Source organism: Martes martes (genome assembly GCF_963455335.1).
Source record: "Martes martes genome assembly, chromosome: 3".
Classification (NCBI taxonomy): Eukaryota; Metazoa; Chordata; class Mammalia; order Carnivora; family Mustelidae; genus Martes; species Martes martes.
The window spans coordinates 77102452-77125421 of record NC_137890.1 but is presented as its reverse complement, the minus strand read 5'-3'; the positions used below and the strand labels follow the sequence as shown (position 1 = coordinate 77125421).

General features: G+C 36.0%; 1 protein-coding gene across 1 annotated transcript in view; it reads left to right on the top strand.

Annotated features, from left to right (window-relative positions):
- The window catches only part of NUP58 (nucleoporin 58), a 39820-nt gene that overhangs the window by 1078 nt on the left and 15772 nt on the right, over positions 1 to 22970 (top strand). The window contains exons 2-9 of the mRNA XM_080798614.1: positions 4077 to 4219; positions 8219 to 8368; positions 9000 to 9137; positions 9897 to 10007; positions 14598 to 14622; positions 15733 to 15798; positions 16111 to 16285; positions 20874 to 20953. Of these exons, the coding sequence (XP_080654740.1) occupies positions 4077 to 4219; positions 8219 to 8368; positions 9000 to 9137; positions 9897 to 10007; positions 14598 to 14622; positions 15733 to 15798; positions 16111 to 16285; positions 20874 to 20953 (888 nt within the window). The remainder of the gene's footprint in view (positions 1 to 4076; positions 4220 to 8218; positions 8369 to 8999; positions 9138 to 9896; positions 10008 to 14597; positions 14623 to 15732; positions 15799 to 16110; positions 16286 to 20873; positions 20954 to 22970) is intronic.

The following is a 22970-nucleotide window of genomic DNA, read 5'->3' as shown; positions in this document are numbered from 1 at the left end:
TCAAAGGTCATTTTCATGGTGAGAGATTTAATTTTTAGAACTCAGTCTTTTTAAGGTAAAAGGGGAGGAGTTCATTACATCAAGAAGTGTGCATAGAAAATGTTACAAGGTATCTCCTGAAGCTTGAGGGATGTCATTGTAGAGTAAAAAGCCAAAAATATCTTCCTTATATTAAAAAGGGGAGGTACAGGGGCGCTTGGGCGGCTCAGTGGGTGGCTCAGTGGGTTAAGCCTCTGCCTTCAGCTCAGGTCATGATCCCAGGGTCCTGGGGTTGAGCTCCACTGGGGGCTCTCTGCATAGCAAGGGGCCTGCCTCCCCCCTTCTCTGCCTCCTTGAGAGCTTTCTTTCTCTGTCAAATAATAAATAAAATCTTAAAAAATATATATAATTTACCAAAAAAAGGGGGGGAGGTACAGACTACATAGTCAAGGAAAAAGTCTGGGAATTTCCCTTAATACCTCCTTTTCTCTCTCGCACCCTTAATCAGCAAGGCCTGCTAATTTTAATTACCTAGTTTCCATTTGTTTCACTTCCAGTGCCACCATCCTGTTGCAAGCTCTTGTCATTCATAGAACAAATATTTATTGAACACACTCCCATATAATGGACTCTGTTTTAGATGGTGTGATAAATAAGGGTACTGGCTCTTTCTTCCAGGTTTCCAACCAGTAACCCTTCTCCTATTTGGTGAAAACTATTCCTATTATCTCCTACTTGGATTAGTTCAATGGAATCGCAATTGCTGTCTCAAAAATCTACTTTGATGTCAATCTTTTTTAACACACTATAGTCAGAGTCATTTTTAAAATTCCCATTGCCTTACTTTAATGATTTTTCATTATCCTTGGAATGAAGTAAAAATAAATCTTACCATGATCCACAAGACCCAAATAATCTGGAACCTCTTCAGATTCATCCTGAGCCCATTTCCTCATTTCAGTTTGTTCCAATTCAGTAATACAGACTTACTGGGAAAGGAATTATTTCATTTCAGGTACAGGCAAAGAAATAACTGAAACAAAGTTTCAAAGAAAGATACTTACCCTTAATTTATGTGATGCACTTTGATATTTTCTGTTCTGTTCCATTTCATTTTTTAAGATGCCAGTTATGATCTGCTAAATTGATTTTATACTCCTGATGACTCCTAATCTTAGTTTGAAAAATACTGCTGTATCAACTTGGGCATTTTCTCAGTTCCTCAGGTAGGCTTGGCCAAACCCCTTCCCGCTTGGGGGCATTTCCCTCTCATTAGAATTCCCCTCCCACCTCCTTCCTCATATGCCAAGCTAGTGTCTACTGTTGGGACTCAAATGTTGGCATCTCCAGAGAGGACTTTTTAGATCTGCAAGTGTAGAGGAGGTTTCCATCTTCATTGTATCCTGTAACATAGCACTTATCACAGTTGTAATCAGTTCATTGCATTTTTTGTTGACTTATTTTCTGATCCCAGCAGTAGAATGGAAGCTTCACGAAGCTAAGACCTTTTCATACTTTTTTTTACCCCCAGTAGACAGTGGAGCTCTACACATTTTTTGAATGAATGTATGATTGATTAATCCCTTTCTTTCACTGACTAGAAACTTCCTGAAGACAGGATCTGAGTCTTAAATTTACCACTCCATCCTCTGTCCCTGTGACAGTTCCTGGCACATGAAGAGGGCTTTAATAAATATTTGTTGAATTACTGAGTAAAAAAATTATAGTGGTCAGCTAGAAACATGGACACAGTCTTTAGAAGGGCCTAGATAAAGGGCCCTTGGTTGGTTCAGTCAGAACAGCATGACTCTTGATCTCGGGATGGTGAAAGCCCCACACTGGGTAGAGAGATTACTTAAAAAAAGAAGGAAAGAAAGAAAGAAACTTTAGAAGGGCTTGGATAAATGAATGAAAGGGAGATACTGTCTTAATATTTGTCTGGTGGAGTACTGGTTTGGAGACCTGACTTCCCCTAGTGCCATCTGATGATTTGGTCTCTTTAGGTAAATCATTTTAGGGAAGTTACTCTCCAAGCCTCAGTTACCACATCTGGAACAGAGTTGCTGATGAGTAAAGTACTTAGCATCATATCTGGCACTTGGTAAGTGCTCCATAAATGTTACTTTCTAAGTCCACATTAGGGCATGCTGGAGAAGTTAAAACAATATTCCTGACCTATTGGAGTCAACTGTAACACATTCTGGTGAGCCATTGGCAGATAATAGTGGGTTGAGGCAAAACTTGGTCCTGTCTGGGGTAGCTTTTAAATAAATTTCTCTCCTGCAGAGAAATTTCTCTTTGGCTTTCTTGAGTAAGAAGATACCACTTTGATGTATTTCTTTGGTAATGTTTTCACATTTAATTATGAAACAATACCTTGTGTCTTCAGTTATCTTAAGTTGTCAAGAAATTTTAAATATTTTGTCTAAAAATACATAATTTCAGAAAAAATAAAAATACATAATTTCATTGTGCATCTTTATATATTTATGGAATAGCAGTAAAACCCAATGGGATCACTGAATTATTTGGGAGGGAGGAGAGCATAATAACCATTTCCTTAATTTGAGGTCTTCAGAATTTGCCAATAAAGTTTATTAAAATACCTTTTTAGCTCAGTTGATTAAGTGTTCAAAGTTTTGTGCTTTGCTGGTGAGACCTTGCAACCCTGTTTTGCCAACCTTCTGTACTTCACATACCTATGTTCCTGGAGATCATTTTAAAATCAATGATAAACTTAAAAAATAAAAAATAAAAAAATCAATGATAAACTAAGACACAGGGCACGCTCCCTTTTTTTTTGCCCTCCTACTCAGTGTTGATGACTGATTTCAAGTTCTGTTCCCCTCACAGTGATTGGCTGGCATAATACCGTATAAAATGTGTTTAGTTGAATTTATTAAGTTCCTAATGATGACAGTAATAACATTTATTAAGTGAAGTTAATTCACCACATATAATCTCTTAATCTTTTGCAAAAAATCTGTTAAGTGGGCACAGTTATTAACATTTTGCATATGAGGAAATAGAGGATCAAGAAGGCTAAGTTATGTCACACAAGTCCCAGGACATTGGAGAGCTGGTACTGGAACCCAGCCATAACACCGCTGCCTCCTTAAATTGCAGTGTCCCAGACGTAAGCTTTTTAAAACTGACCTTGGCTTCTCATGATTATGTCTGTTTGGAAGGGCAGGCAGACAGAATAAAGATACCTGTATAGGATGAATGGGAGCTCCCATTATGTTATGTGTTATAATCTCTTTTAACTCTCCTGTACAATTTTTGGAGTGTCAGGTTGTCAAGACTTTTTGTTTATTTTAATAATTTGTTCTCCCACTGTAGATAGCAAATATGAGCCCCTGAGTTTTGATAAGAACAGTTGAAAGTCGTGAACTTTGTTCACATCACTTGCTATTACCAGCTGTTCTTTTTAAGCTTTCAGAAACTCTGAAGAGAATTTCTGCTGATGAACACATAATCTGGATAGAGGGTAATTTTGCTTTGTATTTTACTCTTGCCAGGTTATGTTTAGTCCTTTTCTTCTTCTCACCCCTACCCCAGTTCTTAATGCTGTTTTGGTGACAAGAAAAGTAACTGTATCCCCCTGTCCCTGCCTAAATCCATGAATATGGTGATATAGCAACAGAGAGGTGGCAAAGACCACTTAAAATAACTTTTCTATTTCTGAGTATGTTTTATTTTTCTTTATTTAGTAGTTGGGAAAGAACAAATGTATTTAGAAATGTGAACTATACATGAGTCATCAAGAGGAAAATGATCCACATTCATAGGATTTCTCTGTGGCCATTTTAAAATATGCTAACTCTCAATAAAACTTAGAAAAGGAGAATATGTGATACTGTTTATGATTTTCTTGGGATCTGAAATCTTTTGTATGTGACTTATTTTTAAAGAGAACAGGAAAATATTTGAATTTGGTTGGTTAAAAATAAATTGTTAGTTCTTTTTGTATTCTATGGCAATATATTGAATATGTCAAATGAAAGAAGGTGTTTAACCTTGAAGAGTTAATTTTTATTTTTCTTAAGGAAATACTGGCTCTAGTAGACTTTATTTTGTGTTTTTTTATAAATAAGCAACCCTTCAGTGGGGCTCAATTTTGGAACTCTTGGAAGCACTGCAACTCCTGCAACAACATCTGCTCCTTCAGGTGGTTTTGGAACCGGGCTCTTTGGATCGAAACCTACCACTGGGTTCACTCTAGGAGGAACAAATACAGGTAAGGAGGATTGTCACATTTCAGGGAGTAGGTATGGGATATTCTTTTTAAGGTTCTGGTCTATATCTCTTCCCTTTATAGGGATTGTCATTGGTGTCAGACCTAAAAAATGGTAAATATTAAGATGAAAAAATATGTAGGGATGTGGAATTAAGGGCCAGTGATAGGCCTAACATTGGTTATGATCTATTTTTTTTTTAAGATTTTATTTATTTATTTGACAGAGAGATCACAAGTACACAGAGAGGCAGGCAGAGAGAGAGAGAGGGAAGCAGGCTCCCTGCTGAGCAGAGAGCCCCATGTGGGACTCGATCCCAGGACCCCGAGATCATGACCTGAGCCGAAGGCAGTGGCTTAACCCACTGAGCCACCCAGGCGCCCAAGGTTATGATCTATTTTAGTGTAAAGGAAAACACACATTTAGGGGTTCCTGGGTGGCTCAGTTGGTTAAGGGTCTAACTCTTGATTTCCACTCGGGTCATGATCTCGTGCTTGCAGAATGAGACCTTCTTTGGGCTTTAAGCTCCTTGGGGAGTCTGCTTGAGATTCTCTCTCTCTTTCCCTATTCTTCTGCTGTGTACTGCCCCCCCCCACCAAGCTCTCTCTCAAAAATAAATAAATCTTAAAAAAAGAAGAAAAATTTAAAGAAATGAGATTTTTAAAAAAAGATTTTATTTATTTATTCATCAGAGAGAGTGAGAATAAGCAGGGGGGAGCAGGAGGCAGAGGGAGAAGCAGGCTCCTCACCGAGCAAGGAACCCGTTGCAGAACTTGATCCCAGGACCCTGCGATCATGACCTGAGCTGAAGCAGCCGCTTAGCCAACTGAGCCACCCAGGCATCCCAAGATCTCTTTTTTTAAATAACTTCTTTTTTTGGTATACTTGACACAAAGAAGATACACCTCTTTAAATATAAAGAATTAATTTAATTTTTACATTAGAGTATATAATGCAGTGTTTTACCTTAGTGAAGATAAGTCAAGTTTACCAATTTAGACATTAATTTAATTTAGCATATGTGGGGCAGTCAGCATCCTTTCTTGCTATAGCATTATAATTTACCTTCCTAAGAGACGTTTTAAGTTTTTGTATTATTAAAACAGTTGTTTCGATGGGAAAAGGGCAAGAGGTCAAGGTTTCTGGTAGACATTTCAGTAATAAAAATTTGTTTTTTAATACTTAAAGATACTTGGTTATTATTAAGTTAAAAATATGTTTCAATAATGCTGCCATTTAAAAAGCTTATTTCCTTATTTACTCTTTATTCTCTACCCTCAGGGCCTCTTGGTCTCTGTTACCACTTTTTGCATTGACATTCCAGCTTTGATTGCAACTTTTCACAGCCACACATAGAAAATGTAAGAACTGCAGGAATGCGGGAGCTGCCAGTGAGCTCCTTGAAACAACTTTGTGTGCCAGTGTTTGCTTGGAGTAGCTTTTTTTCTCCTTGCCTAATGTTGTTACAAGCAGTAGTTGTTTGCATTTATAAATCGTATTCCCTATATAACTATATATAGCCTGTAGTATGAAAACCAGTGCTATAGGAAGAACGTTTCTATTAGCGGTTATGGTGGAAGATACTGGTTGTTGTAGTATCATATCCTGAGGATGACTCTAAGTCTTGCCCTTGTAATAAACCCCCCAAAATGTCATCTTCCATTGATGATTAAATTTTATTTCTCTTTTTGTCCCCAGGAATAGCAACAACTATAACTACAGGATTAACTCTGGGTAAGAATTTTTGAGGAAAGATCCCAGATCTGTGGTTTTCTACTCTTCTCTTTCTTAATATCTCACAGAGCTGGGGTATAGAAGGAAGCGTGTAAGGAACCTAATATAGATCACAGACACTGACTCATACAACCTTTCAGTATTGGAGTTTTTAAAAAAGTCAATGACTTTAATTCAGAAAAAAGCCTTTAAATACAAAAATGGTTTTTCTCTGGAGGTTTATTTTACATTGTATTTTTGTAGTCATTTGAACCCTTTTAGTGAAAAAAAAAAGCAACAAACTCTAGACCGGAAGTCTTAGAATTAAGCCCTGGTTGTACCTTCAAATCATTGTGAGGCCTTAGGTAGTCATGTAGTATTTGGCAGCTTTTGGTTATCTGTAAAACAAGGGTAGGACTGAAAAGTTTTTGGATTTCTTTTCAGCTCAAAAACGCCATAGTTCTCTGTAGTGATATGCCAAAGGGAATGTAAGTAGGATGATAGTTAATAATGTCAAAGGAAATGAATGAATGAAAGGACAGTGAGGAAACTCAGTTAAAGCTAAATTTATTAATTAAAATTTGAAATAAACTAAAGATTGGTGGACTTTCTTCATTTGGATGCTACTCACCTGTTACCAGCAGAAAGTGTAACACATCTGTTCACTACCAGAGTTTTGGACAGGATTGGCTTTGGGGCAAGCAGTTGGATTCTCTTATTTTCTGAGATTGTAGAACCCATACAGGATTTCAAAGCACTGTACTCTGGCAGGAATTTCTGGTTGTGGTAAGGGCAATCCAGAAGTTTAATTTCTGGCAGCTGCTTCTCTCAGTGCCTTTAGGGAAAGCCAAAATGCATTTCCTCATTTAATAGTTTTGAGCAGCTACTACTTCCTAACTCTGTGGCCTTGAGTATACATAATGCTTTGAACATTTAGTGTTAGCTGTTGGTGTGGTGATGATGCTGGTGGTGAGGGTGGTACTAATGATGTCAAGAGCATGAGTATGAGCAAGGCATTCAGTGGGTGATGAGGTGAAGGTGACTGGCAGGTATAGTAATACGTTCTTGTATAACCTGATAAGTGCTCTAACAGATGTATGAAAGGCACCAAGGGAAGTAGAGGAAGATAAGAGTAGGAGTTTATTTTGGGGGCAGGAAATATCATTCCTGATGAAGTGCAACAGCCCAGTCATAAGGGGATTCAGGGAAATAGGAAAAGTACTTGGTTAGAGTTTAGGATTCAGAAGTGGGAATGGTAGGGAGAGAGGGGGTGTGAAGAGCAGGTTGGAAATAGATAGGAAAGGTGGTTGTGTGCCACGCCTTTTGACTCTAGTGTAGAGATAGTATAGAGCTAATAAGAGCCTTCAGTCAGAGAGAATCACCAGGGTATTATTTTTTGTTGGTGTTCTCTCTTGTTTTTAAAGTAACTGAAATAATTCCAAGAATAGATTAAAGTTTAGAAGGACTGATAGCACAAAAAGAAATTAAGAGATTATAATTGTTCTTGAGAGGAAGATAACCTGAGCTAAAGGTTTTGAGGATGCTTGTAATCCAGGGATATTTCTGCAGGAGAATCAGCTGGATTTGTGACTAGTAGAATGCAAGAGAGAGAAGGGATGTCAGGGGTGATTATGGTTTCTGGCTTGAACAACTTGAGTGGACCATGGCAGGGGATTTAGGAAATTTTTTGTGTAGGGAGGCGTAGAGGTGCAAAGTGAAGGGACATCCTGGTAGAACTAACCAGTGGAGATTCTGGTAGGTATAGATTTAGACCCGTGTTCCCTGAGATTCTGTAGTTGGGAAGTATGGGAGCAGGCCTGGAGCCATAGGCGGTATCATTTAAGAACTGAACAGAGGAAGGAGATGGACAAAAGCAGACTGGAAGGAGTAGCCAGAGTTGACAGAAGAAAGGAAGAGGAAACAGTAGAGAACAGTGGTTAAATAGCCTTGGAGGGGAGGAATATTTTTCTATTGAGTATAAAGCAAAGGAAGGGTAAGTGCTATTTTAGGTAAATCCAGTTTTAGGTAAATCCAGGGGTAGAACTGAAATTGGATTTCAATATTACCACATTGATGGGACTTTTTCTTGCTTTTCCTAAATCATAGCATCCTCTTCTAAGTATTCACCATGATTTGGTTCCAACTTCTATATTTTCCTTTTTCATACCTACCCACATATCCTTCTAGCTACAAAAGTAGGGTCACGAACTCTTAGGGATCCTGACTGAAACTGGTATAATACATACACAGTTATGGTAAAATAGGATTTGTTTGTTTGTTTGACACAGGAACGCCAACTACTACATCTGCATCTACAACAGGTTTCAGTTTAGGATTCACTAAACCTGCTGCATCTGCCACACCATTTGCTCTCCCTATTACTTCTACCTCAGCTAGTGGTCTTACTCTTTCGTCTGCTCTGACATCAACTCCAGCAGGTGAGGCAGAATGGAAAAAGTCATGTTTTGTGGTTGAATTTTGTTTTGTTTTTGGCTAGTGAATACAGCTATCCACCTTATTAAAGATAACTTCAGTTTTGGAAAGTTTTTATTTTAATCACTCAGCAATTATGATCCTACAAAGATCATCATTGGCTTTAAAGCAGCAGGGGCCATCCTGAAAGTTGACCTCTATTTACAGAGCAAATGTAAAATGTAAAACTATTAATATTCACTTTGTTTTCAAGGAGCATATTGGTGACAAGAAAGGATAAAGAATTTGCATAAACCTTGCCTGCCTTAGGATTCATTCCATTTTGAAGGCGAATTTGGTGTCCTGGATTGAAAATTCTTTATTATTCTCTGGAATCAGTTATCTTATACCATTCTAGTGTTACCTAGAACTCTTATTTGTATCACTAGCATTTGCCTTAAGGTCTTATTTCTCTTTATTCTTAAGTATATGTAATTTTATCTTTAGCAAGTTATTTTTTAGGAAAAATTAGAGTGAATTTTGTCATGGCCGTGAGGGCTGTCTTTTTTGGTGGTGGTGGGGGAATGTTTTGTATTTTCTCCAGTGTTCTTAGAAATGATGTTTCCTTTTGAAGCCTTACAGTTTTACTTTTTATAGCATCTACAGGATTTACGCTAAATAATTTGGGTGGAACAACAGCTACAACTACTACCGCATCAACAAGCCTTTCCTTAGGGGGAGCCTTGGCTGGTTTGGGAAGTTCACTTTTCCAGAGTTCAAATACAGCAGCATCAGGTAATTGATGGTATTCATTTTCTGAAATAGTAAATATTTATATTTAAATTTACTTTATCTGTATTTTGACCTTTTGAACAGACCACTTTGTCTCTTTAACCTGAATGTTTTTGTTTAGTATGAAAACTGAATTATAAAATAATGGTTTTCATGCATAATTGGACATCTTAGCCATATTGTAGAAATAAATTTTTCTGCTTCTTAATATTGACTGACTATATCAAGAAACAAAGAAAGGCCTGTTTAAGGATCCTATAAGCTATCCTAGAGAAATTTATCAATAAATGGAAGTTGTAAAGAAAAATTAATAGACCCATAAATACAGAGAACTGATGGTTGCCAGAAAGGGTAGGGAGGGCAGACAAAATGGGTGAGAGGGGGTTGGTACAGCCTTCCAGTTATGGAATAAGTCACAGGGATGAATATAATCAGTGGTATTGTAATGAGGTTGTATGGTGACAGGGTAGTGACACTTGTGGTGAACATAGCATGTATAGACTTGTCAAGTCACTGTTGTACACTAATGTGACATTGTGTGTCTACACTTTAAAAAATTACCTAAAAAGTAAAGAAGTTAAAATTATATTATCCAGACTACATACACCATTGAATCCCAGCTTTAGACTTATTCTGTGTTATTTGCTTAAATCAATTATGAACAAAAATGGGATCCAAGTTGAAAGCATTTGAGAATTTTGGCCATTAAGGGAAAATCATTGTAAAGACTTTCTTTGTAAAATTTATTTGGCTTATTTGTAGGACTTGGACAGAATGCTTTAGGCTTGACTTTGGGAACCACAGCAGCTACTTCAACTGCAGGCAATGAAGGTCTTGGTGGTATAGATTTTAGTAGCTCATCAGATAAAAAGAGTAAGTAATGTTATGTTCTAACAATAACTTAAATTCCTATGTCAGGAAGGTTTTTAGTTATATGTTCAGTAGTAAAGTTTTTACTTTTAAATTTGCTTTATATCTCACAATTTTTTTGTGTGTTATGTATTTAAGATTTTATTTTTATAGAAAACTGAGTTTTGTATATGCATATGGTTATGTAGCTATCAATGTGTGTATTAATATATGTTCTTAAGTTGGGATCATGAACACATATATGGTATGTAAGTTGATACTTGAACAACATGCTTTGAACTGTTTAGGTCCACTTATATGTGAATTTTTTCCAATAAAAGTGGAGTACTGTAAATGTGTTTTCCTTATGATTTTCTTAATACTTTCTTTTCTCTATCTTATTTTATTGTAAGAATGCAGTTTGTAATACATATAACATACAAAGTATGTATTAATAGACTTTATATTGTCAGTAAACTTTCTGGTCAGCAGGAAGCTATTAGTAAAGATTTTGGGGAGTCAAATTATGTACAGATTTTCAACTGCCTGGGGGGTTAGGACCCTTAATCCCTGCATTGTTCAAAGGTCAACTATTGCTTTATAACCTGTTCTTTCTCTTATGTAATATCACCAATATTTGTCAGTTCATTAATTCTTTAGGAGTGTTTTATTGCTGCTTAAATCAGCTTTATGAATCGATACATCATTAATCAGCCATCATTCCATTATTAGTGTTTGTTTTCAGTTCATATATTCTAGGAAGTATCAACATTTTGAGCATCTTTATGGAGAGAGGCAATGTAGTATTGTAGCTTAAGGGGATGGACTTGAGCTGAAATCATCTGGCTTCAAATCCCCCCAACTGTTTACAAGCTCTGTGACCTTGTTCAAGTTATTTATCCCTCTGTGCTTTAGTTTCTTTATCTGTAAAGTGGGGGAAAAGAACAGTAACTACTTGACATTGTTGGTCCGAGGATTACAATTTATAAAACTTCAGTAGAGCCAGGCACATAGTAAATGCTTTCTATGTGTTTGCTTTTATTATAAATTTTCATTGATATTTTTGATTATTTTTTTTAAGACAAATACCTAGAAACTGAATCATTGGCTTAAAGAGAGGGAGAGTTTTGGAGACTCCTGGTAAATATTGTGAAATTACTTTCTAGAAAGAGTTTACCAATTTATTACCCACCAGCCAGTATGAAAATGCCCTTCTCACTGTGTTCTTGCAATGCTGAATATTCTTTTTAAAAATTACCAGTCCAGATTCATTTTGAAAGATGTTTATTTTTGTTGATTCCCTGTGCATGATTTTTTGTTTTGTTTTGCAATGTCTCTTCTGCCTCTGATGAAAGCATGTTTCACATATTGCATTGAATCCTCTGAAGAACTTAGAATGAGGTAACAGATGAAGGTGTCCATATATCTATGTAAGAATTTTTTATTTGGATATGGTTTTTATTATGTAGACATACTATTCTAGGGTGAAGTACTGTTTTAAAAGCTGGCTATCCTAAAATCCTTTTAAACTTAGGAAATTTAGGATAACTTTGAAAATGAAAATTTATTTTTATTTTTTACTTTTTTTTTTTTTTTCCAAATTTTATTTGACAGAGAAGAAGAGACAGCTAGAGAGGGAATACAAGTGGGGAGTGGGAGAGGGAGAAGCAGGCTTCCTGCTGAGCCAGGAGCCTGATGCGGGACTTGATCCCAGGACCATGGATCATGACCTGAGCTGAAGGCAGATGCTTAACAACTGAACCATTCAGGTGCCCCGAAAATTGATTTTTCAACATAGGGGTCTGTCTCTTGCTTTTACTTAGTTTTCTTTGTAGCCACATCAAAATTAGAAAAAATAATCTTAGATGTTTTAGCAGCTTATTTTTTTAATCAGCTGAAGCAGTCTGGTACCCTTGAACTACTTTGATTTTAGTTATGAAACTGGTTCTCTCTTTATTGTAATTGCTTTTAGGCTCCACGTGAAGGACCTAATTGAGGCAAAGGAGTAAGAGAAATATAAGGAGTTAATCTCCCTTCACTGCCCCCTCCATTTCCGCCTTCCCCCATTGTCTTCCTCTTGTGTTGTGCCTCAGAGTTGAACAAAAGGAGTATGTAGAATAAGTGCACATGACCTGATATACCACATCCAGTTCCTTTTAACCTGCTATACGTGTCAGGGGGTTCTTTATTAATCTAAAGGATTTCTCTGTTTCCCTAGCAGCTGCATCAGTTAGCCTGGCTCTGCTGTATTGGGTCTGATAGATGAAGAAGGGTAGGAAGCAATGTTCTGTAAGTGGGGGAAGCATGGAGTAAGATCTAGAGACGAGGATGATCTTTACTCTTTTGAAGAACTGCTGGAAAACCAGCGAGCTGCAGCATGGGAAGACTGATCTTCCAGATGTCATAAAGGGAAGGGCTGTGTGTGTCATCTTAAAATATTTTTTTTTAAAGATTTTATTTATTTATTTGACAGAGAGAGATCACAAGTAGACAGAGAGGCAGGCAGAGAGAGGGGGCGGGGAAGCAGGCTCCCTGCCGAGCAGAGAGCCCGATGCGGGACTCGATCCCAGGACCCTGAGATCATGACCTGAGCCAAAGGCAGCGGCTTAACCCACTGAGCCACCCAGGTGCCCTGTGTGTGTCATCTTAAAGAGTTTTGTAATTACACGGAGGACAGTTGAGACCCACTAGGGTTTTGATGTGAATAGTATGACATGAGATACGTGTTTGAAGAAGAGCATTCTGGGAGCCGTGTGGAAGATAATGTTCAGCAGGGCAGGAACAGAGATGGAGTGCTGACAGCGAGCTTTTATAGCAGTCCACAGGTATTACAGATGCAAAGCTAGATGGACTAGTCAGGGCCCACGGTAGGCTAAAAACAGGCCTAAGTTCTATATACACAGGTTTGTGTGTATATAAACTTCTGTGAATATAATAAAAATGGAATATCAAAGAAAGAGCAAAATAGTACGTTAATGAATAAAAAAGTTGAACTCTGTGGGAAAAAATTAAATCCTACTTTATCTTACTGTGTCTCATCCAATCAAAGGCTTCCATCTGTAGAACATGGATACCAATTTCAGAAATGTTAAATTATGAAAGAGAAATAGCAAAATACAAAGTAAGGAAAAATAAATTGTAGTTAGATTAAAAAGGTAAACAAAAGAAACCCTGTGGACAAAGGTAAAAGGTAAATGACAGATTGGAAGTAAAATACTTGATGTTTAGGTGCTTATTTTTTTTCACATTTTAACATCAGAAATTGAGATGTATCTTAAAATTAGGGTCTCATTTTAGAAAAAGACACATGAAGTATATGTATGAGACAATTAATATGCTTAATGTTGAAATAGCTCTTAGAAGTCAGTGAGAAACATACTTCAGAGATGAACAAATAGCCAGAATAGACCATTCACTAAAGGAGAAATAGACTTGTCTAATTAATATTTGAAATGTTTTACTTAGTACTGTCAGAAATACAAATTTAGATTATAATGAAGTGGCATTCTTCACCTATGTACTGTAAGTGATTGTTTTAGAAAAATGTACATTGTTGTTGAGGGTGTGATGGAAAAATTACTTATTCATAGTAGGTGGGAAGATAAATTGGAACAGTTGTCTTAAAGGATCAGTTTGATAATACGTCAGCTTTCCTTGATGTAATCTTTGACCTATAAATTTCTCTTTTTTTGGAATACAAACAAAGTCATGCCCAAGTATTTGGAGATAAAGACATTGACTGCAGCAGCATTGTTTATATAGTAAATGTTATATGTTAAGAAGAAGATTGGGCATAAAGGTTCTGATACAGCTATGTCATCAGTATTCTGTGGTCATTTAAAATCATGTTAAGTGACATGAAAAAGACTTAATTACAACATCCTGAGAAAATATGTTAACATAACTTATGGTCATCCTGATCATGTTTAAAAATGTGTGTGTAAGTGCCAAAACAGGTTGTGTAAGAGGAACCATTAAGGTTCTCTGAAGGGATGAAGTTTTGTGTGTTCCTGTATTTTCTTAATTAAGCAGGTCTTATTTTGTAGTGTGAAATAAATTCTGGAAAAGCAGAAAGTGAGTCACTGCATTTTGCTGATGGAGCATTTTTACTTTTCTACTTTTAGACATAAGCTAATAATGATAACCACTAAATAGGTGTTCATGAGAAAGTTGTTGATATATCTGCACACATTAAAAACATCATCTTAAACTGCTGCTTTTGTAAAATATTTAGAGACATCCAGGTAGTCTGACATATTTTAGTATCCTAAACTGATAGAACCTAAGAAAGCATCAAGTAGAACTTGCAGGAGTTAAACTGTGCTAAGCAAGAATATTTTTTATAGAAGATAGTTGAAAAAGGAAGATTCTTGCCCTTGAAAGAAATAGATACAAATCAGCTACATAACTATCTGTTTCTGTGTATACAAACATGTCCCCATAGTATGTTGTGTTTGGAGTTTGTGACAAGTGACCTCACATGATGTCTAAGAGTCTGTCCATTAAATGCTTTGAAGTTTCTGTTTATACCTAAGTTTGTATTAAATTAAAACTTGAATTTGGAATACATTGTTAAATGACCTGTTTTTACATGAAGCTTCTTAAATTTTCTAGGTGATAAAACAGGAACAAGACCAGAGTAAGTTTACAATTTCACTTTTAAAATATTTTATTTGAAGGATTTTATTTGTTAATTTATAGGCAGGTGATACCATTGGAAGTAAATGAAACTATGTAGACATTTAGAAGAAAAATTCTTTGAATCAGTTTTTGTCTAAAATAAAATAATAAACATATGCTCTGGAAAGATTTGGAAGGTCAGATCTTTAATTTTTAATCATTAGGAAAGTTTATCACCAATTCTTTCTGGAATACTTTATGCTCAGTTTTACATATATATACCTTTTATATATAAACTACTAGACCAGTCCCATTTATTTTCTGATGATGAAGAGGGAGAAAAGCCTCCATATACATCATATAGGTTTAAAGATCACTATTTTTACTACCACTTGTATTTTCTCATCTAATTTGCATTACATTAGATAAAACATTTGTAAATAAATGATCAAGTTCATGACTCCAAAATATCTTATGTGTATTTTAGCCCTATTACATAAATGAGAAAGCTGGAAGAGACTGAGGTTTGCTTAGGGTTATATCAAGGAAGTAGTAGCAGATCTGTGACTGAAATTTAACTCATAATTACATTATAGCATGCCAAATTTCACCTATTCCTATCCTCATTAAATATTTATGATTCCCTTAGCCTATCCCTAGGTTTTGTTTTGTTGAAGAATAAATTGAAATTATTAAAATTAAGTAAAATATAATGAGCATCTCGTTATGAGAAGTTTGTAGACTTTCTTTAATGAATGCTTTAATATTTTTGAACCGAAGAAAAGGTCAGTCATAGAATTTTTGAGCCAGGGGAACTTAGTTCAATATTTAATCTCTTGTATTTTCTAATTTTTTTCTTAAACATTTGGTCAGATGCATTTATGTGTACTTATGATAGATGCCAGTCTTTTTAGAAAAGAAATCTCCCTGTCAGATGAATTGTTAAAGCTACTTTAAAGGTCAGGAAACTTAACAGTTTTTTATAAAGAGATTTGAAATCAACCATGAGAGCTATAAATGGGGAATATTTGTTTTACTTCCTCCCCTTTAACACTTAACTGTAGTGGAACTCACCTGTCAGCTTTTTATAATCTCAATGGCTTTAATATATCTGTGGCATTTTTCTTAGGGATAGTAAAGCACTGAAGGATGAAAATCTACCTCCTGTCATCTGCCAGGATGTTGAAAACCTCCAGTAAGTGTGTCAAATGTAATTAGATATATCATGTTCAAGAATGTTAGAATCTATTTTAAGGGGAACATCTCTTCTTCCTCTTAAACATTTTAACTTGAGTAAAAATTTTAATACTTTTGTAAACAAAGCAGAATAATGGGAATTAAAATTCTGTTACTGTCATTCTGAAAAAAGCATGTGAACTGTGGATGAATTTTTAATATTTCCTTTTTAAAACACTAGGACTCTGACCAACCTATAGTAAATGTACTTTTTTCCTGTAGGAAACCAAAGGTGTATTTTTTTTAAATTCAGTTTAATGTATCTTTTTAGGAAATTTGTGAAGGAACAGAAACAGGTACAAGAAGAAATTAGTAGAATGTCTTCAAAAGCCATGCTTAAAGTACAAGAAGATATTAAAGCTCTGAAGCAGCTTCTGTCACTGGCTGCCAGTGGATTACAGAGGAACACCCTCAATATTGACAAGTTGAAAATAGAAACTGCTCAGGTAAACTAACTTACAGTAATTTTATTGTAGGGTTTTGTTTTGTTTTATTTAAGTAGAAATTATTATTTTATAGGTTAATAAGACTTGATACAGATATACTGTAAGAAAACTGTATAGCATGTGTACTTTTTAAAAAAATATTTATTTGAGAGAGGATGAGAGAGAGAGAGAGAGAGAAAGAGAGCATGAGAGGGGGGGAAGGTCAAAGGGAGAAGCTTGCTGAGCAGGGAGTCAGTTGCAGGACTCAGTCTTGGGTTCCAGGATCATGACCTGAGCCGAAGGCAGTTGCTTGACCAACTGAGCCACCCAGGAGCCCTAGCTTGAGTACTTTTAAGTTGCTATGATAATAGTAGTCACTAGTTTGTATTGAGTTCTTACTATTTATGAGGCAGTATTTTAAGCATTTTTTATTAGTCCAGTTTAGTTTTCATGACAGTTCTATGAGGTAGGCCGTCTTATCTTTGTTCTATAAATAAGAATATGGGCAGAGAGGTTGTTAATAAATGGAAGAGTTTGTCAGTAAGTGGAAGAGCTGATAGTCTTAACTAGTTTGTTTCCTAAGAGTGCTTGCTGGCTAAATTGCTATATCGTACAAGCGAGGCAGAAAAATATGTTTTTAAAAATCTGTCAGCCATTAAATAAAAACTATATTATGCTTTTTAAGTATTAAAAATTCTGATGACTTGCCAGTCTTAGTCTTAGTTAAAAATGTTAATGAGGCTCATGTTTTTTGCCATTCATGTGTACTTGTTTTTTCTTTCTATGGTATAATATGTGTAAAATATATAATACATTGTTCTTACCTACATTGTTGGGGAAGAATGATGGTAGATGATTTGTTTTATATTTCACAATTATAAAATATTCTTCATTGGATCATGACCATCTAGAAATCTTTCCCTAAAGTTTTCTCTCATCTGTTAAAGAACTTTATGTGAAACGCCTTTTTAAAGATTTATTTGTTTTTTAGAGGACACCCGCTCACCAGTGGGAAGGGCAGAGGGAGAGGGGCAGAGAATCTCCAGCAGACTCTATACTCAGCAGGGAACCCAACGCAGGGCTTGATCTCATGACAACTGCACCACCCAGACTCCCCTGTGATATGCCTTTTTAAAACATGGGCTTAGGGGTGCCTGGGTGGCTCAGTGGGTTAAAGCCTCTGCCTTCGGCTGAGGTCATGATCCCAGGGTTCTGGGATCAAGCCCCGCATCAGGCTCTCTGCTCAGCAGGGAGCCTGCTTCCCTTCCTCTCTCTCTGCCTGCCTCTCTGTCTACTTGTGATCTCTGTCTGTCAAATAAATAAATAAAATCTTTTAAAAAAAAATGGGCTTATCAGAGTGCTATGCTCTTCGTAAATAAAGTGATACCACGTTAAGTAAAAATTTGAAAAGTGCTTATATGTCCTTTTTATTGAAATATTGACATATAAAACTATATTAGTTTCAGGTGTGCAATGTAATGATTCAATATTTGTATATATTGCAAAATAACCCAACAAATCTGGTTAATATCTACTATTATACTTAGGCAAAAAAACTTTACCTGTTGATAAGAGAACTTTCAGGATCTACTCTCCTAGCAACTTGCGAATACACAATACAGTATTATTAACTATAGTCACCATGCTGTACATTAAATAACTAGGACTTACTTGATTTAAAATTAGAAGATTGTATGTGCTTATGTGTCTTCGAGTCAACTATTAGAGAATACTTTGTGATATTTTTAATAAAAATGTGTTATTAAGTAGCTATTCTAAACTATGAAATTTAAGAGGAATTCAAAGCCTTTATTGTCTGCTTTCAGATTTCCTGATTGCCTACAAACTTCCGTTAAATATGATTAATGTATTCTCTCATGTTTCTTTTCTACTTACTCCTTCTGTATACATCATCAGATATGTTTGTATCATCTTTCTAGGAGGAAGGAAATGTTAGTTATGCTTTTAGACAGTGGAGAATGTTTAGATTCTGATTAAACATTACATGAAATTACAAATTTCATGTGAAATATATTAAATTATATGGGAAGGTACATTAGCACAGTAATAGAGGACATTAGCACAGTAATAAAAGAAATAAATGCTATAATGGGATCCACTGTAACTCTAGCATTAGATGAGTCCATTCATAAATATTTGTTGAATACCTTTTTTTAAAGATTTTGTTTATTTATTTGACAGAGATCACAAGTAGGCAGAGGGGCAGGCAGAGAGAGAGGGGGAGAAGCAGCCTCCCCGCTGAGCAGAGAGCCCAGTGCGGGGCTCGATCCCAGGACCCTGAGATCATGACCTGAGCCGAAGGCAGAGGCTTTAACCCACTGAGCCATCCAAGTGCCCCAGTATTGAATACCTTTAATGTACCAGACTTGTTAATAGTCTTTCAGAGATAAAAACCCAACCCCAAAGATACTAAAAGACTAGTTGTGCAAATGAAATAATAAAAGATTGGGTGGAATATAATGGTGGCAAAAAGAAGAAGAGGATGAGTCAAAGAATGTTTTCATAAGAAAAAAGTCATCTAAATCAATTTTAGAAAGTTTTTACAGGTGACATCAAAGAAATTTGATCTAAGATTCTTCTAATTCAGGAATTAACTGCTCTACCCTCCGTTTAGTGAATTATCGATTGAGAAAATATTCTTACTCCCTTAGTGAGGTAGTTATCAGTATTCTTTAACCCTAAAAGTTTTTCTTCAAAGAAAGCCTTTTTGGGAAATAACGGGCAATTCTGAGGAACAGTGTTGTGATTGCAAAGACCAGAACCTTATGGAAGCAAAGTCTCTTAAATCCTTAATTTTTTGGTAACATAACTCAAGAGTTTAATTAAGAGTTTAAGTATTTAAAATTTCTTCTTTTTGGGTAGGGTAGGTGTCAGTGGTTTGTTGAGGTTGCACATAGTCAATGAACATTTTTAAGGATCTGTTACACACAGAGCACTTCAGCAGAAGTGTTCAGGACCAAAAGACTTAAAATATGCTAGGGGAGAGTGAGTTAAATCAATTGGGTAACATGTTCCAGGGACATGGTATGATAGAGGCACGAAGGGCTCAAGTGGGCACTTTTATCATCTGTCCAGAGTTAGGATACCTTTGTGCTGAATCTTGAACATGAGTGTTACTGGGCTGGTAGACTACCAAGCAGAGGAATAGAGCCATGAAATAGGTATGTTTGAGGATCTTTAAGTAGTTTGGTATCATAGAAGCACTAATTATGAGTCTTGGGTTGGCAAGAGGTAGGCAGGGTTCAGAGTTATAGTCCACAGCCCTCCAGGGCATTTGTCCTGAAGTCAGATAGGATGGAAGACTGAGATGAAGAGTGAAAAGGAGGGCGCCTGGGTGGCTCAGTGGGTTAAAGCCTCTGCCTTCAGCTCGGGTCTTGATCCCAGGGTCCTGGGATTGAGCCCCTCATTGGGCTCTCTGCTCAGCAGGGAGCCTGCTTCCTCCTCTCTCTCTCTCTGCCTACTTGTGATCTCTGTCTGTAAATAAATAAAATCCTTTAAAAAAAATGAAAAGGAAGTGGAAAGAACAGGTAGAGACTGTTAGAGACTTAGTTTGACAGTAAAATGAGGGCAAGAGCTTGCTGCAGGGAATATAAAGTTAAGGTACTTTTTTTCTTTTTTCTTTTTTTTTTTTTTAAGTAAGAGAACTTAAATAGAGATTGAGGTGTTAGCAGAGTGGGATGTAATGTGGTAAAACCAGAATACCAGTCTTGAAAAACCACTGGTTAAAAGATTGAAATTGCACTAAAGAACAATAGAAGGCAATGTAAGAATGGTTAAGTGTGTAAGCTTTAAATCGGGGCTGCTTTGATACAGTTCTCAGGTATTCCAGCTACATGGGTCTGGACAAGTTACCTCAAGTCCTTTTAAGTTCTCCTCTTCATTGGTATAAGGGAGATGTCACAAGGGGGATGTCATGTAGATTAGAAGATTGTTATTGAGGATAGACCATGATATAGTACACATAAAGCCTTTTAGCATAGTGCTTGGTACATAGTGAGTTACCAGAATTTTAACTGCTGCTACATCAGCCTCGACATTATTACTGCTGCTACCTTGCTTTCTTAAAACAGCATTTTCTATATTTGTATATTAAAGATTTATAAATAATAGCAGTCTTTTACTGTAGATGAATTACCTTCATGAATTTTACAGAAGTCCATAGTTCTTTTTTTTTTTTTTTTAAGATTTTATTTATTTATTTATTTGTCAGAAAGAGGGGGAGAGAGAGAGAACATAAGCAGGGGTAGTGGCAGGCAGAGAGACAAGCAGGCTGAGCAAGGAGCCCAGTGTGGCACTCAATCCCAGAACCCTGGGATCATGACCTGATCTGAAGGCAGTCGCTTAAGCCACCGAGGCACCCTGAGGTCCATAGTTGTTAAAGTAGATCAGCAAGTCGTTATAAATTTATCATAAAGTTTTTTTAAATACGTACTTTGTCTTGTTTGGGAAGAGGTTTTAACAACTTGTAAAGCAGGTTAAATATAGCATGTCCTCATAATGTGTGTGGCATTGTTTGAAATTTCAGTCCAGAGAAAATTTTTTTTTTAACTTTTTTGTTTTTGTTTTTTAAAAACTTCTGATCTATTAGGAGTTAAAGAATGCTGAAATAGCTTTAAGAACCCAGAAAACACCACCTGGACTCCAACATGAAAACACAGCTCCTGCTGAGTAAGTAACTGGATTTTCTCACTTTAAGAAAGCAAACCAATCCAATACACGGGCTAAGAATTTTTAGTTTAGTCTGTAGCAGACCTGGGTTAATAAGCACTTAACATGGATTTCTCCATTTAATTCTCATAATAACCCCAAGAAGGCAGTTCTTACCTTCATTTTATTGGAGGGAAACTAACAGCTAAGATGTAAGCTTTTAACCACTATTATGCAGTTATACTTTGTTTACCTGTTACTTACAGGGCCTATTCCACTATATTAAATTTTGCAGGTAGTAGAATCTTATATTTTACCAATAAGGACTTTTTAATTTAAAAATAATTTTATGATAGTCCCTTCTTAAAATAGGGCATTCTAGAAATAGTTGAGCCCTTTTACTTATTTGCTTAAAATGTTATGTTCACATAGGCATTAAGTCTTCAGGAAGAGCAATTAGAAAATGTAGATAAGTTAAAATTGAAAAAAATTCATCTGTAATCTCATTACCTAGGTTGTATATTTGTGAAGTTGCCATGTGATCTCTATCTTGTCTCTTCTTTATATCCTTTTGTGTTGCTAGAGATAATAATAGCTAATATTTATCAGATGCTTACCATATGCCAAGCGGTATGCTTAGCACTTTACCTGCTTTATCTCATTTTCCACAAAACCTCTACAGTTGTTATTCCATTCTTAGAGATGAGAAGCCTGAGGCATGAAGAGGTGAAGCCCTGAGCTTGTGAGTGGTATAGATCTGTCTGACTTCTGATCCCTCACTTTCTCTTTTAACTTTTTATTAGATATAATTTCAGGCTTATAGAGAAGTTTCAAGGATAAAACAAAGAATTCCCATATATCTCTTATCTGGTTTCCTTACATGTTGATATTTTTACTATGTATGTTTTGTTCCTTTGCTCTTTATGTGTATATACATATTTTCCCCCCTGAACAGTTTGAGTTATTTGCAGACATGATGCCCTTTATGTTAAAGTATTTTAGTTTGTATTCCTTAAATGTAATATTCTGTTATATAACCACAGTTCAGTGATCAAAATTAGGAAATTAACAAGGATAGTGATGCTCCTCTTGTTCAGATTGGCATGGTCTGTGCCTTCTCACTGGACTGCCTCTAATATTTTATTCCTCTGTCTTGTTCTCCATGCTGCCATCAGAACTAGTTTTAAAATGGGTGAATTGTATCATTTTCCACTGCAAAAAGCTTCTATAGCTCTCCATTTCTTACAGAATAACATTCAGCTTGCTTTGCATGCTATTATAGGTCCCTTTTTCTCTTTCTAGCATCATCCTCTGGTTGAATTTATCAGAAACCTAGTAGTACTACACATTCTTTCTGTAAACACTATAGTGTTTTCAGATTATAAATATAAGAACCTTAAGTGCTTCCCTGTAAAATCTGTTTGACAATTACACTCTTTTAAAAAAACTTTTTGGGGGCACCTGAGTGGCTCAGTGGGTTAGAGCCTCTGTCTTCAGCTCAGGTCATGATCTCGGGGTCCTGGGATCGAGCCCCACATCGGGCTCTCTGCTTAGCGGGGAGCCTGCTTCCTCCTCTCTCTGCCTGCCTTTCTGCCTACTTGTGATCTCTGTCAAATAAATAAATAAAATCTTTAAAAAAAATAAAAAATAAAAAAACTTTTTGTTTTGAACTTATTTTAAACCTTAAGAAAACCTGCAAAAATGGTAGTACAAAGAATTTCCTTATTTCCCTTCCCTTGCCAACCTTAACATTAACATACATACCATGTAACCACCAAGAACAGGAAATTAACCAAGAATAGAAAATTAATATAGGCATGATATTATTAACCAAGCTACAGAAATTACTTGAATTTTATTGACTTTGCCACTAAAGTGCTTTTTCTTTTCTAGGATCTGATCTGTTTTCTACCAGTGTACTTTTCCGATTCCAGGATCCTATTCACTTTGCATTTAGTTGTTATTTCTCCTTGATCTCTCCCAGTCTGTAACAGTTACTCAGTTTTGTTTTGTTTTGTTTTTTTAAGATTTTATTTAT